The sequence below is a fragment of the Pectinophora gossypiella genome, chromosome 19 (assembly GCF_024362695.1).
Source record: "Pectinophora gossypiella chromosome 19, ilPecGoss1.1, whole genome shotgun sequence".
Classification (NCBI taxonomy): Eukaryota; Metazoa; Arthropoda; class Insecta; order Lepidoptera; family Gelechiidae; genus Pectinophora; species Pectinophora gossypiella.
The window spans coordinates 11,283,110-11,303,109 of record NC_065422.1 but is presented as its reverse complement, the minus strand read 5'-3'; the positions used below and the strand labels follow the sequence as shown (position 1 = coordinate 11,303,109).

General features: G+C 39.7%; 1 protein-coding gene and 1 non-coding gene across 2 annotated transcripts in view; both read left to right on the top strand.

Moving 5' to 3' along the window:
• The window catches only part of LOC126375401 (E3 ubiquitin-protein ligase SH3RF1), a 43,901-nt gene that overhangs the window by 4,912 nt on the left and 18,989 nt on the right, over positions 1-20,000 (top strand). Inside the window, exons 3-6 of the mRNA XM_050022308.1 lie at positions 16,656-16,835; positions 18,107-18,195; positions 19,081-19,195; positions 19,880-19,979. Coding sequence (XP_049878265.1) covers positions 16,656-16,835; positions 18,107-18,195; positions 19,081-19,195; positions 19,880-19,979 — 484 coding nt within the window. The remainder of the gene's footprint in view (positions 1-16,655; positions 16,836-18,106; positions 18,196-19,080; positions 19,196-19,879; positions 19,980-20,000) is intronic.
• Trnag-ccc (transfer RNA glycine (anticodon CCC)) lies at positions 9,723-9,795 on the top strand. Its single transcript has one exon. It is a non-coding gene; the product is annotated as a tRNA-Gly (tRNA).

Sequence of the window (20,000 nt, the reverse complement as noted above, 5' to 3'; positions counted from 1 at the left end):
TAACTTAATTATAACAATGTTCCTTAAAGTCATAGTTCTGGAAAATTCGCTCACGCTACGCTCTTTCTTTCTACCGGTACTAAATGTTAGAGAATGGGCAAAAAATTGCAATGTTAACTAACATGTTTATTAGCAATCTGCACGCCACATTGCTAACGGGTTGGCGTGCAACGCCGGCACTTATGTCTACGAGTTGTGGTCCATTTTTGGAGACACTTTCTCCTTTCATCAGACAAACAGATCAGAGAGGTTAAACAGGAGGGTTAAAATGGCCACATCGAAGCAATTCATCTAAAAAAGCAATATTGCAATTTCACATTTGGTTCGGTGTATGTCTCTACCGAAATTCGAACCCGGGACCTCCAGATTGTGAGCCTTCAGGTGTGATGAATGAACCGTATATTGACAGATTACCAGCCATTATTTTATTCAAGCGGTAGCATTGTACATAATTGGCATTTGTTTACTAATTAGGTAAATAAACATGTATGTCTAGTCTTCTGATTATTTGTGGCTCTGCCCACCCCTTCGGGGAACATGGGCGTGAGTTTATGTGTATGTATGTGTAACATATATATCTCTTTTGTTAAGTGGGGCTGTAAGTTACACAAATAAAACAAGGATATTTAATAATAATAATAATTTAATTTATGAATTAATATTTAAGTATTATCATAGGAATAATAATAAAATTTCCTGTTAAACTTATGTTATTTTGACGTCATCTTTTGATAATATTTTCATATTGTTATATTTATTACAATGGATATTTTGTGGGACTTTGATTCCTATCTGAGCACCCTCAAAATTAATCACACATGAAGTCAGTGAGTAATTATAATTCAAAAGGAAATTCTATTTGAAAGTTTATGGTTTTCAAATACCTACATATTGTTACTGATATTATTAACGCTATTATTTAAATAAACAATTACTTGTATTAACTCTCACTCTTCGTGTGATTAGGCATTTATTGGTTAAGCGTGTTGCACTTTAGGTCATATTTTAGCTTATAAAACATTATTTATTACACGAAAATACCATTCATTACAGATTACAGCAAAAGAAAGAATCTTATAACTAGATGGCGACATAGTGTTTGCGTTGCTCAAATGGATTACCTTGATCATAAAATAAGGAATAATGCTACGTATAGAGCGGCAACTCTTCGCTGAGCTAGGTTTAGGTGATTGAAGGCTAAAGTAAGACTGGTAAGCCCCTCTCAGTCTTACTTTAGTCTTCAATCGTATGGCATCAGACGCCACGCACACATCAATGTGTATTGTTTGTGTAAAACGAGGTGTTTTGTATAAAGTGTCCGCGGTGTGCCTTGATTCCCTACACTAAGCCTAAGTAAAAATTCTGACATAACAGTGCACGAACACAGATGTTGTAGATAGATGTTTCCCCCAGTTCAGAGCAGGAATTAGGGCAGCTGAGTATAAACAAACACTACCGGCGCGCGGCGTACAGTCGGGAGAAAAAGTCTGACATCTGTTACCGTGTACGTAAAACATCTCGGATGTTTTCAAGCGCGGTAACGTTTTTGTTACTTTTTTTTACCTTTGATGGGTTTGCTCTAGGCCCCAGACTTGTCCGAAGGCACTGATGGAGCTCGCCCGGAAGATACCTGATCACTCTGGCCTTGAAATCACCCAGGTTATATGCATTCGGAAATACAGAGGACGGCAGAAAATTCCACTCCTTAGCAGTGCGCATAATGAAGGACTATGCGAACCGCTTTGTGCGAATAGTTGGGATATCCACTGAATAGGGACGGAACCCGGCTGTACGTCTGGAAGTACTTAAACGTACTCACGTAAATCAAATAAAGAAGTAAAAAATCTGACATAACGGTGCACAAACACGGATTTTGTAGATAGATGTTTCCCCCAGTGCTGTGTAGGAATTAGGGCAGCTGAGTATTTGGTACGTGAGACATATTGTTGTTAACGAGTGCGGTAACGTTTTGTAACTGAAAACGTACTCACGTAAATCTGCCCCCAATACAGCAACCGCGCCGCGCGCGATGCGAATTGTATCGAGGGCTTCGACCAATAGACGCAGCGAATGCTATTTACGTAGATAAACGTCGTACGGCTAGTTTAGCATGAAGATAAATTATAGAAATTAACTTCACAGATTTTTTAAATTTATTTTGTGGAGCTAAAATTAAACCTCCATTATTTTTATGTAGCTGAACAGGAAGTGATTATTTATTGTTTATTGAACACTCCAGTTCGGATACATGTCCGGGTTGAACACGGCTATTGATCAAAGGCCTGTATATAGGTATTTCGCGCCGCGTCCAGGCGGTTGCTGTGCCGCGGGGGTGAGGAAGGTTTGTTATATAAAGGCCCCGATTCCTGCAGACACTGCCTAATTTTATTTTAAGTTATATCCGTCATTTTCATATCCGTCGAAAAGGAAAGGGACGGATGATTCACAGCTCTTAATTTTAGGAAGAATGAGTAAATGAATGAATAACCCGGGCGAATCAAAAGGTACCTCGCTGGTATGCAATCCGTTTGACGTGCTGTCTACTTAACTGTGACGGGTTATTGGCGGATGTAAAATTTTTAGACGGTTTAGATTTGTGCTTAAAATTGACGTGTGTTCCATTAATTTTATGCTTGTCGATTACCCGTCCCTTTCCTTTTCGGCTATAACTTAAAATAAAATTAGATGGTATTTACAGGAATTAGCACCAAAGACGGATTATTTTACACACATTTTATGCGATTTCAATATTTTTTTTGTTTTTGCATTAAACAATAGCTACTCTACTGTTCACGCAAAACATTATGCTCTGTCATCATGACACTAAAAGTTATTTATTTTAAAAACAGGTTCGATTTTAGATTATTGATTAGATCCTGCGGTTGATTGAAGGTAGGCTTGTGTCTAGGGAGTATATGGGCATTATTAGCCGATGATGACGATGACGAATATGATTAGATTATATTCGTCATCGTATTTGCATAATTTCCGCACCACTTGCATCATTATTTTTATTTTTTATTCCGGACATGTCAAATAGGTAAAAAGAAATAGGTTAGGTAATTAGAATTAAAAATTCTAAACTATAACATACCAATAATAGGGTACTCTTTACTAAACGTCAAAACACGAAATTATTATGGAATTTGTTTGAAAAGCAACCTGAGACGTCATAGAAAAACGTGTCAAATTGTCGCGCTTTTTATTACATTTTTCTTTATTAAAATTCATAAATAAGTTAAATAAAAAAAGAAATCTTTTTTAACAACTTTAGATCTGTTTTTATTTAGTAATCTCTCTCTCTCTCTCTCTCTCTCTCTCTATTTCTCTAGCAGCTCTATCATGAGCTGCGCTCTTGTCGGTGGAGTAATCGCCATTCCTCTCTTCTTCCCGCCAAAACCTTCACCTCCCGATACGACACGACCTGCACCTTCTCTTAGTAATCAGAATAGCATAATTTATCTTTGACCTAGGAAGCTACTTAATTATAATTCTGGATATCTCAAACACAACACAGAAAAAATAACATTACACTATCACATTTGACCTACTAATCATGTTTTACATACGGTTCATCATAACCATCCCGGTGGGAAATAGGCGTGAGTTTATGTATGTATGTATGTGTTCATCATATCCATCTTAAGACTACGGATTTCTTGTGGTACCCACCCCATAAAGCGAGTGGTGTTTTGTTTGGGCGAAATATCCGACAGAGAGAGGTGATACTTCCACAGCGACTAGTGAATGTACAAAGCTTTACTTTCTTTTTTCTTCCTAACTGCACTTGTATCCTGTTAGCAGTCCGTCCTCTCGGCCGTAAATAAACAACTTTATTACTCTTCGTATCGTATCTAACGTCGTATTTGCTTTGACTCACTCATGATTGACTCATCAAATTATCTATAAGCATTATATAGGTACTTTACATACTTGAGTTCTTTCTAGATTTTTAATTTGAATTAACTTACAATAGGACTTATCTTGCAGTAGCGAAACTAAAATTTCATGCGTCATGTGGTAATGACATCGAATTTGTAACCCATTTGTTTAGAGTAGTTTCCAACTAGTCAAATCAGTGACTTCTTTCTAAAAGTCAAAATACGAAATTAGTATGGAATTTGTATGAAAGAGCAACCTGTGACGTCATAGAAAAACGTGACCAAATGTCGCACTTATTATTACTTTTTTATTTATTAAAATTCATAAATAAGTTTAATAGAAAAAAGAAAACGTTTTTGTCACCTTTAGATCTGTCTTTATTCATTGCATAATTTATGTTTGAGTTTGGAAACTACCCAATTACTAGGTAAGGGCACGCCAAATTGCAGCTTAAAAGAATGCTGTTATACTTTAAATTAGTGGCACGCTATGATGGCGCTTTTGACGTAATAAAGAACAGCAATTCGGCCCCTTAACGTAGTTATGAGAATAGGCAACTTGATGAGTGGGAGAAACGTCGAAATGGCCATCATAGGGTTCCCCTAGTTTAATGCTAAAATGTTCACATAACTATGACATGACCTATACTCGTCTTGCCAAACATTATGAACTCATCTTAATAAGAACTAAACCTATACCTACTATAAGCGATAGGCTGATAAGTAACTGGGGGTATAAAAAGGCCACATTGAAGTATATAAACAGCCTATATACGTGCCACTGCTGGGCACAGGCCTCCCCTCAATCAACCGGAGGGGGTATGTCACATTGAAGTAATTTATCTTAAAAAGCAATATGTATTGCTATTTGACATTGCGCACTTACTTTTAGCAAATGACAAATTGCAATATTGCTTTTCAGATGAATTGCACTAATGGCGTTTTTCTTTTGTCTTTTGAGATTTAGCTCTACCTATTTTGTTTATGTAACGAGAGAACCATAATGAATATAGAATATAAATAAACATTCTCTTTAACAAACTAGTTTTCAGGGTCATATCTTAAACCACTCCACTCTAAGTACCTTCTCAATCTTGTTTTAAAAAGTAAAAGTTATTCAATTTATACGCTTTCGAGTAATTAACGGTAATATAATAAATATTACGCGTTTAAAGGGATAGTATGTCATCGCAAATATATCACGGGGGTTAGCCAAGTTGTAAACGATTATGACAATCGACAGTTTCTTTTTTGTGACGTAACTTATCGTAGATTTGCCGCATATTATGGCATTAACTACTTGGCCGGGAAAATGGGAAGCGCTGGGGGCTTTCCAAAAAACTCAAATTCAAAAATATCTTTATTCAGTAGGTAACATAGTTACACTTTCAGTCGTCATTTATTACATAGCGAACGTCTCATCCACCTAAAGCTACTGCAGCTTCTCACAACCTGTATATTTGGGGTAAAGAAGCTGCAAGAAAAACCTCGGGACAGGGCCGTAGACGTTCTTTTAAAAAAATGAGATAAAATACATAAACTGCCTATATTCGTCCCACTGCTGGGCACAGGCCTCCCCTCAATCAACCGGAGGGGGTATAGAGCATACTCCACCACGCTGCTCCAATGCGGGTTGGTGGAGGTGTTTTTACGGCTAATAGCCGGGACCAACGGCTTAACGTGCCCTCCGAGGCACGGAATCATCTTACTTTTTCGGACAATCAGGTGATTCAAGTCTGAAAAGTCCTTACCAAACAAAGGACAGTCTCACAAAGTGATTTCGACAATGTCCCCATCGGGAATCGAACCCGGACCTCCAGATCGTGAGCCTAACGCTCTAACCACTAGACCACGGAGGCTGTTCTGATAACTGATTCTGAGAGATAAAATATTATTATCTAATTTAGTAATTTGGCTGTCTAATATCAGTTCCCAGACAGTGAATCCCATGCATTCATATCTTCTTAATAATCACTAACCTTATAACCTGATAAGTGACTGATAAAAATGTATGGGATTGACATAAAGTGACATGTCAGTCTCATACATTTTTATCACTGTCACTGTCGATTGTTATAATCCTTTGCAACTTGGCTAAGGTCCCTGTATGTTCGGGTTAATCTAAAGAGCAACTCAATGAACTTGTATGCATGCATTACATACATACAGGACCGGAAATAATATAATATAGGCTCGCGTTTGACCACAATCTCACCTGATGATAAATGACGATGTGGTCTAGGGTGGATCACGCTTACCTAGCAAATGCCTATTCACTCTAGCCTTGAAGACTCCCAGATTATCATCATCTCAGGCCTTTACATCTTTATCAGATGATTCAAACAGCGTTTCTGTGGCAACTTTTAAAATGGCTGTAAAGTCCGATGCGAGAGCGACAGTAGCGGCCGCACGACTGGCATTGTAGTTGAGGGTTATTAGACGGCACAGGTGGTAAATCGGCCCTTTCATTTCTGTGCCTCTCCCAGATTATAACGAGTTAGAAAAACAGACGACGGCAGACAGTTCCAGTTTTTTGCTGTTCGGATCAAAAAGGAAGAGGCAAAGTATTTGGTGTGAATTGGTGGTATATCCACAATATAAGGATAAAATGCCTGCCGACGTCTAGTAGATGGAATGGAGTGGGCGGAAGTTCCATCGACTACGTATCTTTTTCAGAGTATTTACTCTTCCCTTGAGAGGAAGGGTGACTCGTTCTCACGATATCCCTTATTATTATCTATGATAATTAATGTCGACATTTAATAATCTTGAAAGAAAACTAATACATTCTAAGTGTACCTTAACTTAGATAATAAGTGCTAATCTGTAACCAATGAAGGTTGAAATTATATATCGGATATACAAGTACGTATAAATAAAACAAAAATGTACCTGCCGTTATGTAGGGTAGGGAACACAGTGGGTCGATGGCATTTGGTTATTACGACTCCCCTACTGTTATTACTGACGTAGTTAAAAGTTACGATTGATAGAGAAATTGCCGCGTTGTTATTAATTTTACCCCTGTTGGGGTAAATTCCCTTTTTATTACAAAACTTAAGCTACATTTAAGTCGCCCTATAAGTTATTTGTAGAGAGACATTGGCCCCGATTCCGGCAGACACCGCCTAATTTTATTTTAAGTTATATCCGTCATTTTCATATCCGTCGAAAAGGAAAGGGACGGATGATTCACAGCTCTTAATTTTAGGAAGAATGAATGAATGACCCAGGCGAATCAAAAAGGTACGTCGCTGGTATGCAATCCGTTTGACGTGCTGTCTACTTAACTGTGTCGGGTTATTGACTGATGTAAAATTTTTAGACGGTTGGTTTAGATTTGTGCTTAAAATTGACGTGTGTTCCATAAATTTTATGCTTGTCGATTACCCGTCCCTTTCCTTTTCGGCGGATAAGAAAATGACAGATATAACTTAAAATAAAATTAGATGGTAATTACAGGAATTAGCACCACTAGTAATCAAAGACAGTTTGAAGCCACTGTCTACTCGACCGTATGTACAGTCATGAGCAATATCATGTTCCCACTTTAGAACCCTGTCGCACTTTCATATTTGACATTTAACCAGGCTTACGGTTTAATTTATCAAAAAAGTTAATGTGACCGTATATCATATCCATCAGAATTTATTTGCGCCAACTCCGAAAAAATTCTTAACTAAACAAGGCTCAAGACAGTAGGGCGTAGTACCATTTTAGTTCCAATAAAAATCAATTGGCCAGCAGTGCCTTAAACATTTGAGATTAACTGGATTGGCCTTCTTAGTAATTGAGAGTGGCGCCTACACACGAAACGCATAAGTTCTTGCTTTACGATTTATTTAATTTTCGACAATTTAGTTCGTTTATGTGAACATAAACAGTTTATTCACATCCCACTACTGGGCAAGTGGAAACAGAGCCGTAGAATAAAGAATAATACTACGTATAGAACGGTATCTCTCCGCACCGCTGTGGGTCTTACTTTAATCTTAAATCGCTATAGGCTCGCCCCCTATTACATAGGACTTGAACATAGCTGGCGAGGAATATGTGTAATTCTATGCACCTCTGCCTACCCCTTCGGGGCTACAACCGTGATGCTATGTCATGTTATCATATACTTGTTCATCATCATCAGCCCATTAACGTCGCCACTGCTGGGGCACGGGCCTTCCCTACGTATGGATTGGGAGATCGGGCATTAAACCATCACGCGGGCCCAGTGCGGATTGATGGTTATTAACGACTGCTAATGCAGCCGGGACCAACGGCTTAACGTGCCTTCCGAAGCACGGAGGAGCTCGAGATGAAAACTGTTTTTTTGTGGTCACCCATCCTATGACCGGCCTTTGCGAAAGTTGCTTAACTTCTCAGAGTTTTAAAACAGCCATATACTTGTTATGTTCTTTGTAATATAAACTAAAAAAAGACAAAAAAGTATCACTATGGTTATGGCTTTCTATAGTTCAGTCTTGTGACCTGACTGTCCGTATCGATTACTAATTGGCCCACTTTATCTCCACTGCTCCACTACGACCTATTCAGAGCCAATGATATTGAATATAAAAATAGATAACCTACCGGTGTGAGAAGGGTAGTTGTATAACTGTTTTTAGATAGCGTCTGAAATTAGTAGCAGTATATTTAGATCTGTCTAAAAGTTTTTAAAAGTTAGTGAGAACTGGAGGGTAGAAAAGCCACATTAAAGCGATTCATCTTTGTAAGCTATGCTATTTCACATGTGTTGACATAGTGCACTTTTATGTGCGTGTTTTTAGACGAATTGCTTATATGTAAACTTTTTAAACCTCCGAGCCTTACTTCTATAATTAGAATGATGTCTACTAGCGAACATTATTGAGAAATAAAGAGTCATAAGTTGTTCTTTATTATGTTTTCAATTCGAGATAACTTCTTATGTTTATCTTCACCTATCTTATCGCTCTGTTACGATAGTTTTCATAACTCCGAGGATTTTTTCTTTCTTGAACTTTCTTTTAGATTATCAATAGTTTAAAAAAGCCTCCGTGGTCCAATGGTTGAGCATGGGGCTCACGATCCGGAGGTCCTGGGTTCGAATCCCGGTGGGGACAAATTACAAAAATCTTTTAGATTTCTTTTAGAATCTTTTAGGTTAGAACATTACAGGCTGATCACCTGATTGTCCAAAAAGTAAAAAGATCCGTGCTTCGGAAAGCACGTTAAGCCATCGGTCCCGGTTATTAATTACTGATGTAAGAACGTAGTCGTTACATGAGTAATGTCAGGGGTCTATGGCGACTCAGTAATAACCCTGACACCAGGGTTGATGGGGTTGGTAATTCACCTCACAATCCACACGATAGAAGAAGAATTAGAGCTTTTACAACAGAAACATTCTCACTTTGGGAACTTTCCGGGAACGCCACAGCTTGGATCTTGATAGCGACATATTATATTACCCCACTCCACGTAAATACTCAGACTGTATACATTGTCTGGCGCTAAAACCTCTATACTCAAAACCATCCAAGACTTTATGACGTAACGTATCATTGACTAACAGTAACTCGAGACTCCTCAAGAAGATATTTTTTTGACGTGACTTATTGTAGATTTGCCGCAGATGGCATTAACTACTTGGCCGGAGAAATGAGGAGCGTTGAGGGCGCTCATTCGCTAATCAAGTAAGAAGAAGAACATAGCAGCCAAGTAATAAAAAAGGCATAAAAAATATTGACGTCATTTTTATCCTTTAACGATATCATTTGAGTCAGTGTCTTTAATGCGGATCATTTGCTGATATACGATAAAGAATTCGGCATATTTGTATACAAATGTAATTATACGGAATATACGGTCTCCGTGGTTCAGTGGTTAGAGCGTTGGGCTCCCGATCCGGAGGTCCCGGATTCAAGACCCGGTGGGGACATATCACAAAAATCATTTTGTGATCCCTAGTTTGGTTAGGACATGCAGGCACCTGGTTGTCCGAAAGTAAGATGATCCGTGCTTCGGAAGACACATTACGCCGTTGGTCCCGGTTGGACTTCTTACTGATGTAAGTTAGTAGTCGTTATATGAGCCATGTCAGGTGCCTTTGGTGGCTCCATAGTAACCCTGACACCAGGGTTGATGGAGTTGGTAATCCACCATGGTTTTTGGATTTTGTGTGTCACATATTAAAATACAAATCGAATTCAAGTGAAATCTGTGAGTCATTTACCTATACTACGTATTCAATCAGTCTGACGCGTAAACACGTTGTTATTCTAAACTTATGTCGCACCCCGGACACTTCATACATACAACCTCGAATTACACAGACACCACACTCAAATTTTTATTTGCATATTTAATATCGATGTAATCTCTGACGATTCTTGCTGGTAACCAAACAGATACCGCCAGTATAAGTTTTGTGACAAATAGTGATAGTAAAGTCTGCATTTAGGGCAAACATTATTGCCGGAAGTGTACATTAGAACAATAGAGGTAGCGGTTGCCTTGACTCATATACCTCGTTGACAAATCTAATCAGACACCAGCTGATTAGATAACATTATACACCCTTAACGGCTATCAGATGTTTTAAAGATAGCCAAAGTACGTGCGGATAATATTTGCATTGGAATATTAATTAATCATTTGAGACGCGACCTATCAAGTGGTCCAAAAAAGCGACACTGAAGCAATTCTTCTAAACAAGCACTTCCGCGTATAAAGGTAAGTGCCTGAAAATGATTTCGGCAATGTCCCCGTCGGGAATTGAACCCGGATATCCAGATCGTGAGTCAAGACCACGGGTGTAGCGAAGCAGCAGCGTGGTGAAGTATGCTCCATACACCTTCCGGTTGATTGACAGGAGTCCTGAGCAGAGTAGTGGGACGGGGATGTAGCTATTTATGTTATATACGAGCAAGTATTATCTTTTTATTTTTGCAAAACGACCTCCGTGGTCCAGTGGTTGAGCGTTAGGTTCACGATCCAGAGGTCCCGGGTTCGAAATATCACAAAAATACTTTGTGATCCCTAGTTCGGTCATGACATTACAGGCTGATCACCTGATTGTCCGAAAGTAAGATGATCCGTGCTACGGAAGGCACGTTAAGCCGTTGGCCCCGGTTACTACTTACTGATGTAAGTAAGTTACATGAGTCATGTCAGGGGCCTTTGGCGGCTCAATAGTAACCGTGACACCATGGTTGATGAGGTTGGTAATTCACCTCACAACCCACACGAGATAAGATTTTCCAAAACGAAATTTTTTTTAGGGTTACGACTTAGCGACATTACGCAAGAAGACGGCTAACTTGCAGAATTGTTTATCAAGAAATGTGTTGCTTAATTGATTAAGTATAAGTTACCAAACAATAACAGTGTCGAAGGTTTTCATTATAGCCCCAGTGTTCCGTCGGCGAGGCCGGATGACGACGGAGACGGGAAGAGGATGCAATTGACACAGACCGTTGTGTGATGAAATACTTAATAGGCCTTTACCAATACCATAGTGAACGAAGGGAAAGAACGGCCTCCGTGGGCCAGTAGTTGAGCGTTAGGCTCCCGATCCGGAGGTCCCGTATGGGGCTATAATACAGGGTTTTAGTTACATCGCAACGAAAACTTTGAGGGATGATTCAGCTCATTATTCTTAGTTAATAGCAAGTGGAATTTTCCATCGCAAAAGTATAGACACATACACATACATACATAAACTCACGCATATTTCCCACCGGGGTAAGCAGAGACTATAGAATTCCATTTGCTTCGATCTTGACACACTTCTCTTGCTTCCTCCACATTCATCAATCGCTTCATACATGCACGCCGGTTCAAAGTATAGAAATAAAAATAATTTAAAAAAATACTAGAAAAATATGAATTTAGCGACGGAAAATTCCACTTGATATTAACTCATAATCATGGTCTAAATCATCCCCCTCAGTATTCGTTACGTTGTCACTTACATCCTGTATATGGGAATCAAAACCCTTAGACCTAGAATCATGAAATTTGGAAAGAAGGAAGATCTTACAGTATAAGTAAAGGAAAATTCCGAAAATCGTTGATTTGTTGTTCCATCACAAAGAAAAATATCGTTGTCAATTTACGGCAGTTTGTACGGAACCCTCGGTGCGGGAGTTGGACTCGCCCTTGACTGGCTTTTTGTCTGACATGTGAATTTATTATTCAGTACCCGTGAACCACCTACTAGCTAATTATTAGTCCTTTTTGTAACTTGATAAAGAGTAACTAAAGCATAACGTTGTGGGAGGCATCGTCTATCATCGAGTTCATTAAAATCATAGAAAGCTTTTTATATCCGTAGGTATCTATATCAACACATGTTACGTTTAGAAATAATTATAAGTAAATTATAAAGGTCAATGAACTGTGTATTTTTAGGCTAAAGTATTTTTTTGTTTTGATTTTTTCCTGATGTCTGATATAATTAAATTAACCCGTGTAAATAGGGAGTCGTATGTTTGGGGTGACGGTAAAGCTTCAATGGCGATGTCGAGATTTAACGTTGTAATTACCTATATCCTCATTGCTCGGGTAAAAAATATTCAAAAATATAATCAATAGGCAGAGGTATAAAGATGTAATAGATAAAGATGCACATGTCAAGCATCTTTATCTATTACATCTTTATACCTCTTATTTTTTCTTTTATTTTTTTTTTTGAATATTTTTTTGTTTTTGAGTATGACCCTGGTGTTGGTAATCCATCTCACAACCCACACGACAGTAGAAGAAGACTTAAGTTACTCACTTTTTTAGAACATTGTCAAAGGATCCAACGAATAATAAAACAATAATTTTGATCCGAATTGTATTAGAGACACTTCAAGATTGACACTTTTGACCTTTCGTACGTTTAACCTTTGAAAAATGCTCACTCAAATAAGTTACCTATGACCTTTCGAGATATCTCGTAGACTAGAATAGACTATCACCCCCCACGACACTTTACACTGACGATGTAGACGCGACGAATATCGCACTGTAAAGTTATCCTGCGACCGGCGTGTGATATTTACGTAGATATAGACAACGCTTAGTGGTGGATGCCTGCGATAATTTGCCGCGTCCACATAGAACAGTGTACCTAACCCACGTACGTACATAAATGCCGTAAGTTCGTTGAAGCGCATGTTATTTGTCGCTTATACGTCGATAGCGTAACGTATGCTGCGGAGCCTGATTTTATTTTTAATTTGTCTGGTCTTCTGTTTATCACATTATTTGTGTTTTTATGACAAAGACTATCTTTCATTGTGACTTTAATATTGTCTAATACAAGGTTTCGTAACTTGTATTACCAGCTATCCTTATAATAATTATTCTAGCTTTTTTTGTCTTAAGATAAATACGAGTATTTATTTTTATCGGTTAATTACTAGCACATGGTCTAATTTATAGTTCATCATGTTATACACGACGCCCCAACAGGGGATAAAAGGATTAGAAGAAGAAGAAGAAGATTCACGACGTGTGTGATGCTTGTCGACTTCGGCGACATGCTTTGTGATGTACATGAAACGTGCGTGCTAGGCAAATGCCTACTCTTTTCCTTTGTTCGTGGTCCTGTGCGTACTCCGGCAAGCGTCCAAGTCGTCACGCCATCTCTTCCGAGGTCTACCACGTCGCGTATACCCGTCATTAGGCAGCCAATGTGTGACGGATTGACGATCCGTAGCCACCGCTCAGGGTGCATGCGACAAACATGACCGTCCCAATCCCATTTAAGTCTAATAAAGAGATGATAAAACCGCGTAGTTATACATTAATAAAATTAAATGATGCATTGCTCAGTTAATAGCGTAGCTTGCAATAAACAACCCACTATACAATTAAATTAAGTATGTAAGTTTACTACTCTTTATAGTTCCATGAAGTTAAATAATTACGTTATAAAGGATTCAAAGCTTGAAAAACTCCGGTATTAAAGTAAAGCGTAATATTTTAAACTACCTCTCTTAGTGGTCTAGCTGTATATCCGGGTTCGATTCCACAGGACATTGCCCTTTGACTGTCAGGGCCCGATGGCCTGTACTGGCCCAAACATCTCCACCGACCGCACTGTACTAACATGCGCAAAGTGATAAAATTTTGTCAAGGTAATTTTGTCGCTTCTGACGATGGTCTTTTTGTCGATTGGTGCTAATATGTGAACCCAAATAAGTCATGTCGTCCTGTCAAAATACGGACAAAATCTGGCACACATGTTAGGAAAAAAATCAAACTTACAATATTTATTGAATCGATCGTTAATTTTATCACGGTGCGCACACGCAGGCAGCGTGAGGTATGCTCCATACCGTTGACAGAGGGAAGGCCTGTGCCCAGCAGTGGGACGGGTATTGACTGTCTATGTTACGTGATGTACGTACATAAACAGTGTCACTGTAGTGTTAAATGCAGATGGGATATAAAGTGATGTAAGTTCCTATACTGTAATGACCTCCGCTATAAACAAGTGGTGTCGTTACGATCATGAGTCATGGCGTGTCGCGCACGCGCACTCGGCACTGTTAGTTTTCATTAGACGGGCTAAACTGTCAAATCAGCTTGCACAATACAATACCAATGCATGAAAATAGATTATTGGTGCTAATTCCTGTATTGTGTGGCAAAAAGGTGTAGAGCTCATTTAGATTAGTTTATCTATGACAAAAATAATAATTTCGATCACTACACTTATGCCATCTACTGTTGCTGAGGGAGGGTCCCAACACCCTTAAAACGAGTAAGACCTACAGGGGGTGAGGTCGGGCCCGATGCGAATTGGTGCGGGGCGGAGAATTGTTCTATACATGGTAATATTCATTATTTTATGGCCGAACTCACAATGTAAATCCTCCCTGGCCCCACCTACTTCCTTGAATCGAGGAGATGAATCAGAAGACTCACTAAATGAAAGATCTTTTGTCCGCAAGTCTTATTGTAAACACTTTATGTCAGTAGCCGTCCGACTGTGTAATAATGTAGTATTATCACTTTATCTCGCAATGTCTGACAGTTTGTATAATATAACTTGATAATTATCAGACATGGGTACATACAGTCTTGTTTACTAGTTTCTCATTTCTACGTATAAATTGTGGAAATGTTCTAACTTCAACTAAATTAACTTGACTTAGAATCACGCCTTTTTAGGGTTCCGTAGCCTAATGGCAAAAAAACGGAACGGATTCGTCATGTCTGTCCGTCCGTCCGTCTGTCCGTATGTCACAACCACTTTTCTCCGAAACTATAATAGCTATACTGTTGAAACTTGATAAATATGTGTATTCTGTGAACCGCATTAAGATTTTTACGCAATGATAGAAAAAAAAACAAATTTTGGGGGTCCCCATACATAGAACTGAAACTCAAAAAAAATTAATTTTAATCAAACCCATACGTGTGGGCTATCTATGGATAGGTCTTCCAAAATGGTAATGAGGTTTCTAATATCATTTTTTTCTAAACTGAATAGTTTGCGCGAGAGACACTTCCAAATTGGTAAAATGTGTGTCCCCCCCCTCCGCCCCTGTAACTTCTATAATAAGAGGAGGATAAGACTAAAAAAATATATGATGTAGATTAGCATGCAAACTACCAACGAAAATTGGTTTGAACCAGATCTAGTAAGTATTTTTTTTTAATACATCATAAATCGTAAACCGTAATTTACTTTTCATTCAATCAACTCAAGTATAGGAACGAAAGAAAAACTTTTATATTATGTTACTTGCTGTGACGGAACCCTTCATGGGCGAGGCTGACTCGCACTTGGCCGCTTTTTTATTTCCCTAAAGGGGTAGGCAGAAGTGTATAGTATATAGGGTGTTAGTGACATCCGTCGCTAAAGTATGGAACTGAAAATAATTAGAAAAACACTCAAATTTTCATGAATTTTCGGTCAGGAAATTTCACTTGATATCAACTCAGGATTCATGAATCATTCCCTCAATATTTGTTGAGGTGTCACTAACACCCGCACGTACTCGTTTGGCTACCTGTACAGTCATGAGCAATATAATGTACCCACTTTAGGACTCTGTCGCACTAACATATTTGACATTTAGTGAGACTTACAGTTCAATTTGTCAAAAAAGTTAATGTGACATGGTACCAAAGTGTATACCATATTAATGCTCGTGACCGTACGTACATTTACGGGGTGTAAGTGACATCGTAGCGAATACTTAGGGGGATGATTCAGCTCATTATTCCCAGTTTATATCAAGTGGATTTTCCCATCGCACAAGTATAGAATTGTAACTATTAAGAAGAACGAATCTTCAGGTTAGGTAAGCGGACCCTCTGAAAAACGGGATAATCGGAGATGATGATGAGATTCTCTAACACTGACTTATACCATATTGTGACTCTGTGCTGTGTGTGTGTAACAGCCTCCGTGGTCCAGAAGTTGAGCGTTCTGCTCACGATCACGGAGGTCCCGGGTTCGAATCCCGGTGGCGACAAATCACTTTGCGATCCTTAGTTTGGTTAGGACATTGCAGGCTGTTCACCTGATTGTCCAGAAGTAAGATGTTCCGTGCTTCGGAAGGCACATTAAGCCGTTCGTCCTGGTTACTACTTACTGTAAGTACGTAGTCGTTACTTGAGTCACGTCAGGGGCTTTTGGCGGGTCAATAATAACCCTGACACCAGGGTTTATGAGGTTGGTCATCCACCTCACTACCCACACGATAGGAGAAGAAGAGTGACTCTGTACCTACCTATCCTAAGCCAATAAATGATTTCTGGTTTCTGATTGTACCGGTATTATCTTTCCAGGTGATAGTGGAGTCGCACAAGGAGCTGCGATGTCCGGAGTGCAGGATCCTAGTCGAGGCGAAGGTGGAGGAGCTCCCGCCGAACGTGCTCCTCATGAGGATCCTCGAGGGGATGAAGAACTCCGCGCCCAGGAAGCCCTTGGGAATTGGGCAGAGGACGCTAAGGAGTGGACATTCTCAGGTAAAGCATGGTATAAGAAGACCAGGTATGCTCAATCCTATGACAAGCCGCCATTGCTAGCCCATTGATGACATGAGTGTTACCATTCAATTGGTATCTCCAACATTACAAAGACGCGAATTTTATTATTGAAAATTAAGTGAATAACCTACTAATGTATTTATTTACTACTATTTGTGACGTTTACAAAAATCATTAAAACTACGTAAATCTTTTATTAAAAGTACAACATTTCCTTGCAAAGTAAATTAAAAACATTGGACGTGGGTAATTATTTTTTTACGAAATGGCAACGTAGGGTCGGATGACGTCAGCTGGGCTAACCTTAAAAATGCTAGCTGTCAGTTCTGAGCATGCCTGGTCTTATAGCATGTGGTTAAAGCTCTTATAAATAATATGCTAATTTCCAACTAATCAAATCAGTCGGGTTCTGTACCCAAAGGGTAAAAACGGGACCCTATTATTAAGACTTCGCTGTCTGTCTGTCCGTCCTTCTGTCTGTCACCAGGTTTTTTCTCAAGAACCGCGATAGTAAGACAGTTTAACACAAATTGTGTATTTCTGTTGCCGCTTTAACGACAAATACTAAAAACAAAATAAAATAAATGTTTAAGGGGGCCTCCCACACAACAACAGCGCTATTTTTGCCCCTTTTCAGGTAGGCTATATGAATTGTGTGTACCGCCCGCACGCACGGTCACGAGTACTAATATATACACTTTGCAACCATGTCACATTAACTTTTCTGACAAATTACACCATAAGCCTCATTAAATGTCAAATATGATGGTGCGACAGGGTTCTAAAGTGGGTACATGATGTTGCTCATGACTGTACCTACTGTTGTTTACCTAGTCAATGGAACCTAAGGAACTCTTCGTGCGCGGCGCAAGTCCGACTCACACTTGGCCGGTTTTGTGACGTCATTGTAACCGACGACCGGCCTAATTCTAATTCCAGAAAGTATGCAATATTTGCAGTCATGAATGCAATGGAATGAATGGCAATGTTTGGTTCTTCGCATATTAATTACACAAGTTGAAAGTGCTACGCAATGATAGTCTATTGCAATATAAAGAAAGTTATTGTCTGTGTTTTGTATATATAATTGTATAATAGAATATAGATTATTGCATTAAGAATAATCTAGAAGCCAATATAAACGCGCGCGGTATATAAAGCGAAAGCTGATGGTAGGGCTGGCAGAGGAAGTGTTTTTTTAATACGATCAGATTTTCGCAATCGCTAACACTTGTGTATTGCCGTCGCAGGCGCAGCAGGGCGCGCAGCAGTCACATAAGGAGAAACAGCTGCCGCCGTACGCGCGAGCCATGTACGACTTTATATCGAAGGAACCTGGGTACGTAATTAAACAGTCTATAACGACCTTTGTGGTCTAGTGTTTGGCTAAGGATCCTTAGAGTCCGGGTTCGAATCCCGGTAGGGACATATCACAAAAAAAAAACACTTTGCGATCCCTAGTTTGGTTAAGACATTGCATCGGAAGGTACATATTACGTACATAGTAGGTATTATTTACTTAAGTAAGTATGCAGTCGTTAAATGAGCCATGTTAAGGGCATTTGGCGGCTCAATAGTAAACCTGACACCAGGGTTGATGGGGTCAGTCATTGATCTCACAACGCACATGAGACAGTTTTTAAACGTCCCACTGCAGTGCACAGCCCAGTAAAGACAAAATGCACTTTTGCGCATATAAAAGTAAGTGCGCAATGCAAACAAATGTCAAATAGCATTGTTGCTTTTTAGATGCTAGTGTAATCTGATAACGCACATCTGCAATCTGCATGTAACCTTGATACAGTTTTATTTCACACAGCACGCGTAACTCGATAGAATGTGAACTAATGATATATACGATTTCGCGACCGTGGGAACGCTACATTACTTTCTGTCTATTTATCTATTATGACTGATGCGTCTATTTCTATTGAGTCATCAATTGACATTCCTCACGAAAGTGCAATAGGCTCTTGAACTTACGGATCAGGTTGATTTTTATTTTTATCGCTAATAATATAACACATATGACAGTTACAAACGGATAAAATATCACACATACACTCACCCACACACACACACGCACGCACGCACGCACACACGCAAGCCCGCACGCACGCGCACACATACACACGCACACACACGCGCACGCACGCACGCACACACACACGCACAAATACTAAGTTACACTTTGGTAACCTGTTTTTTTTTTTTACTTTTCCAGGGATTTATCCTTCAAGAAGGGCGAGACGATTCTTCTGCAGAAGAAGCTAGACGCATTCTGGTACCAGGGCGACTGCTCTGGTCGGACTGGCATGTTCCCCATTACCTATGTACAGGTAAGAAGGAATGCTCTTGAATTACACACAGAGGACAACCTGGTCAAACGAGATATATCAGCGAAACATCAAAACGATACATTTATATGGATTTCGTATAGAAATACACGTAAACCCTCTCAAAACTTTACATTGCGCGACGCGACGCGACGATGCGCGTACATTTGAATAGAGCAACTCAAAACATACTTTATTTACAACACAAAACGATAAACATTTCATTTTGAGAATTCAGAATACGTTGCACTACTCAGCGCTGCGCCTCGAGATGCCTCGCAGCGTAGCGCGACGTATCGCGGCGCAGCGGTGCATCGTCAGTACGCGCGGCGTGTAGAGGTCGTGATGCGTCTCGTGAGGCCGCGCGACGCCGCGAGGCGTCTACTATTTCCGTTCAGACTTCGTTTAGAATTGGTGCAGTTCGGTCGAGTGCTCGAGTGAAAACATAATGATAGACTGGGATCTTGGTGTACGCACACGCCACATGCGCTTGCAAATGGCAGACTGCACCCGCGGCGAGTCTACGATGCGTCTTGCGACGTCTCGCGGCATATCGCGGCGCAGCGAGGAGCAGCGTGAAATCATTGGCCTCTTCGAGTATCATCGAGTCCCGTCGCGTCTCGGTGTGAAGTGACCCTAAGAATAGAATTAGGAGGTGTCTGCAGTTAAACTTTTGTTTGTTTGTAGGTGATGGTCCCCCTTCCGGTGCCGACGGCGCTATGCAAAGCGTTGTACGACTTCAGAATGTCCGCGCCGGACGAAGAAGGTTGCTTGGCTTTTGACAAAGGTATTGTATAATATTTTAACT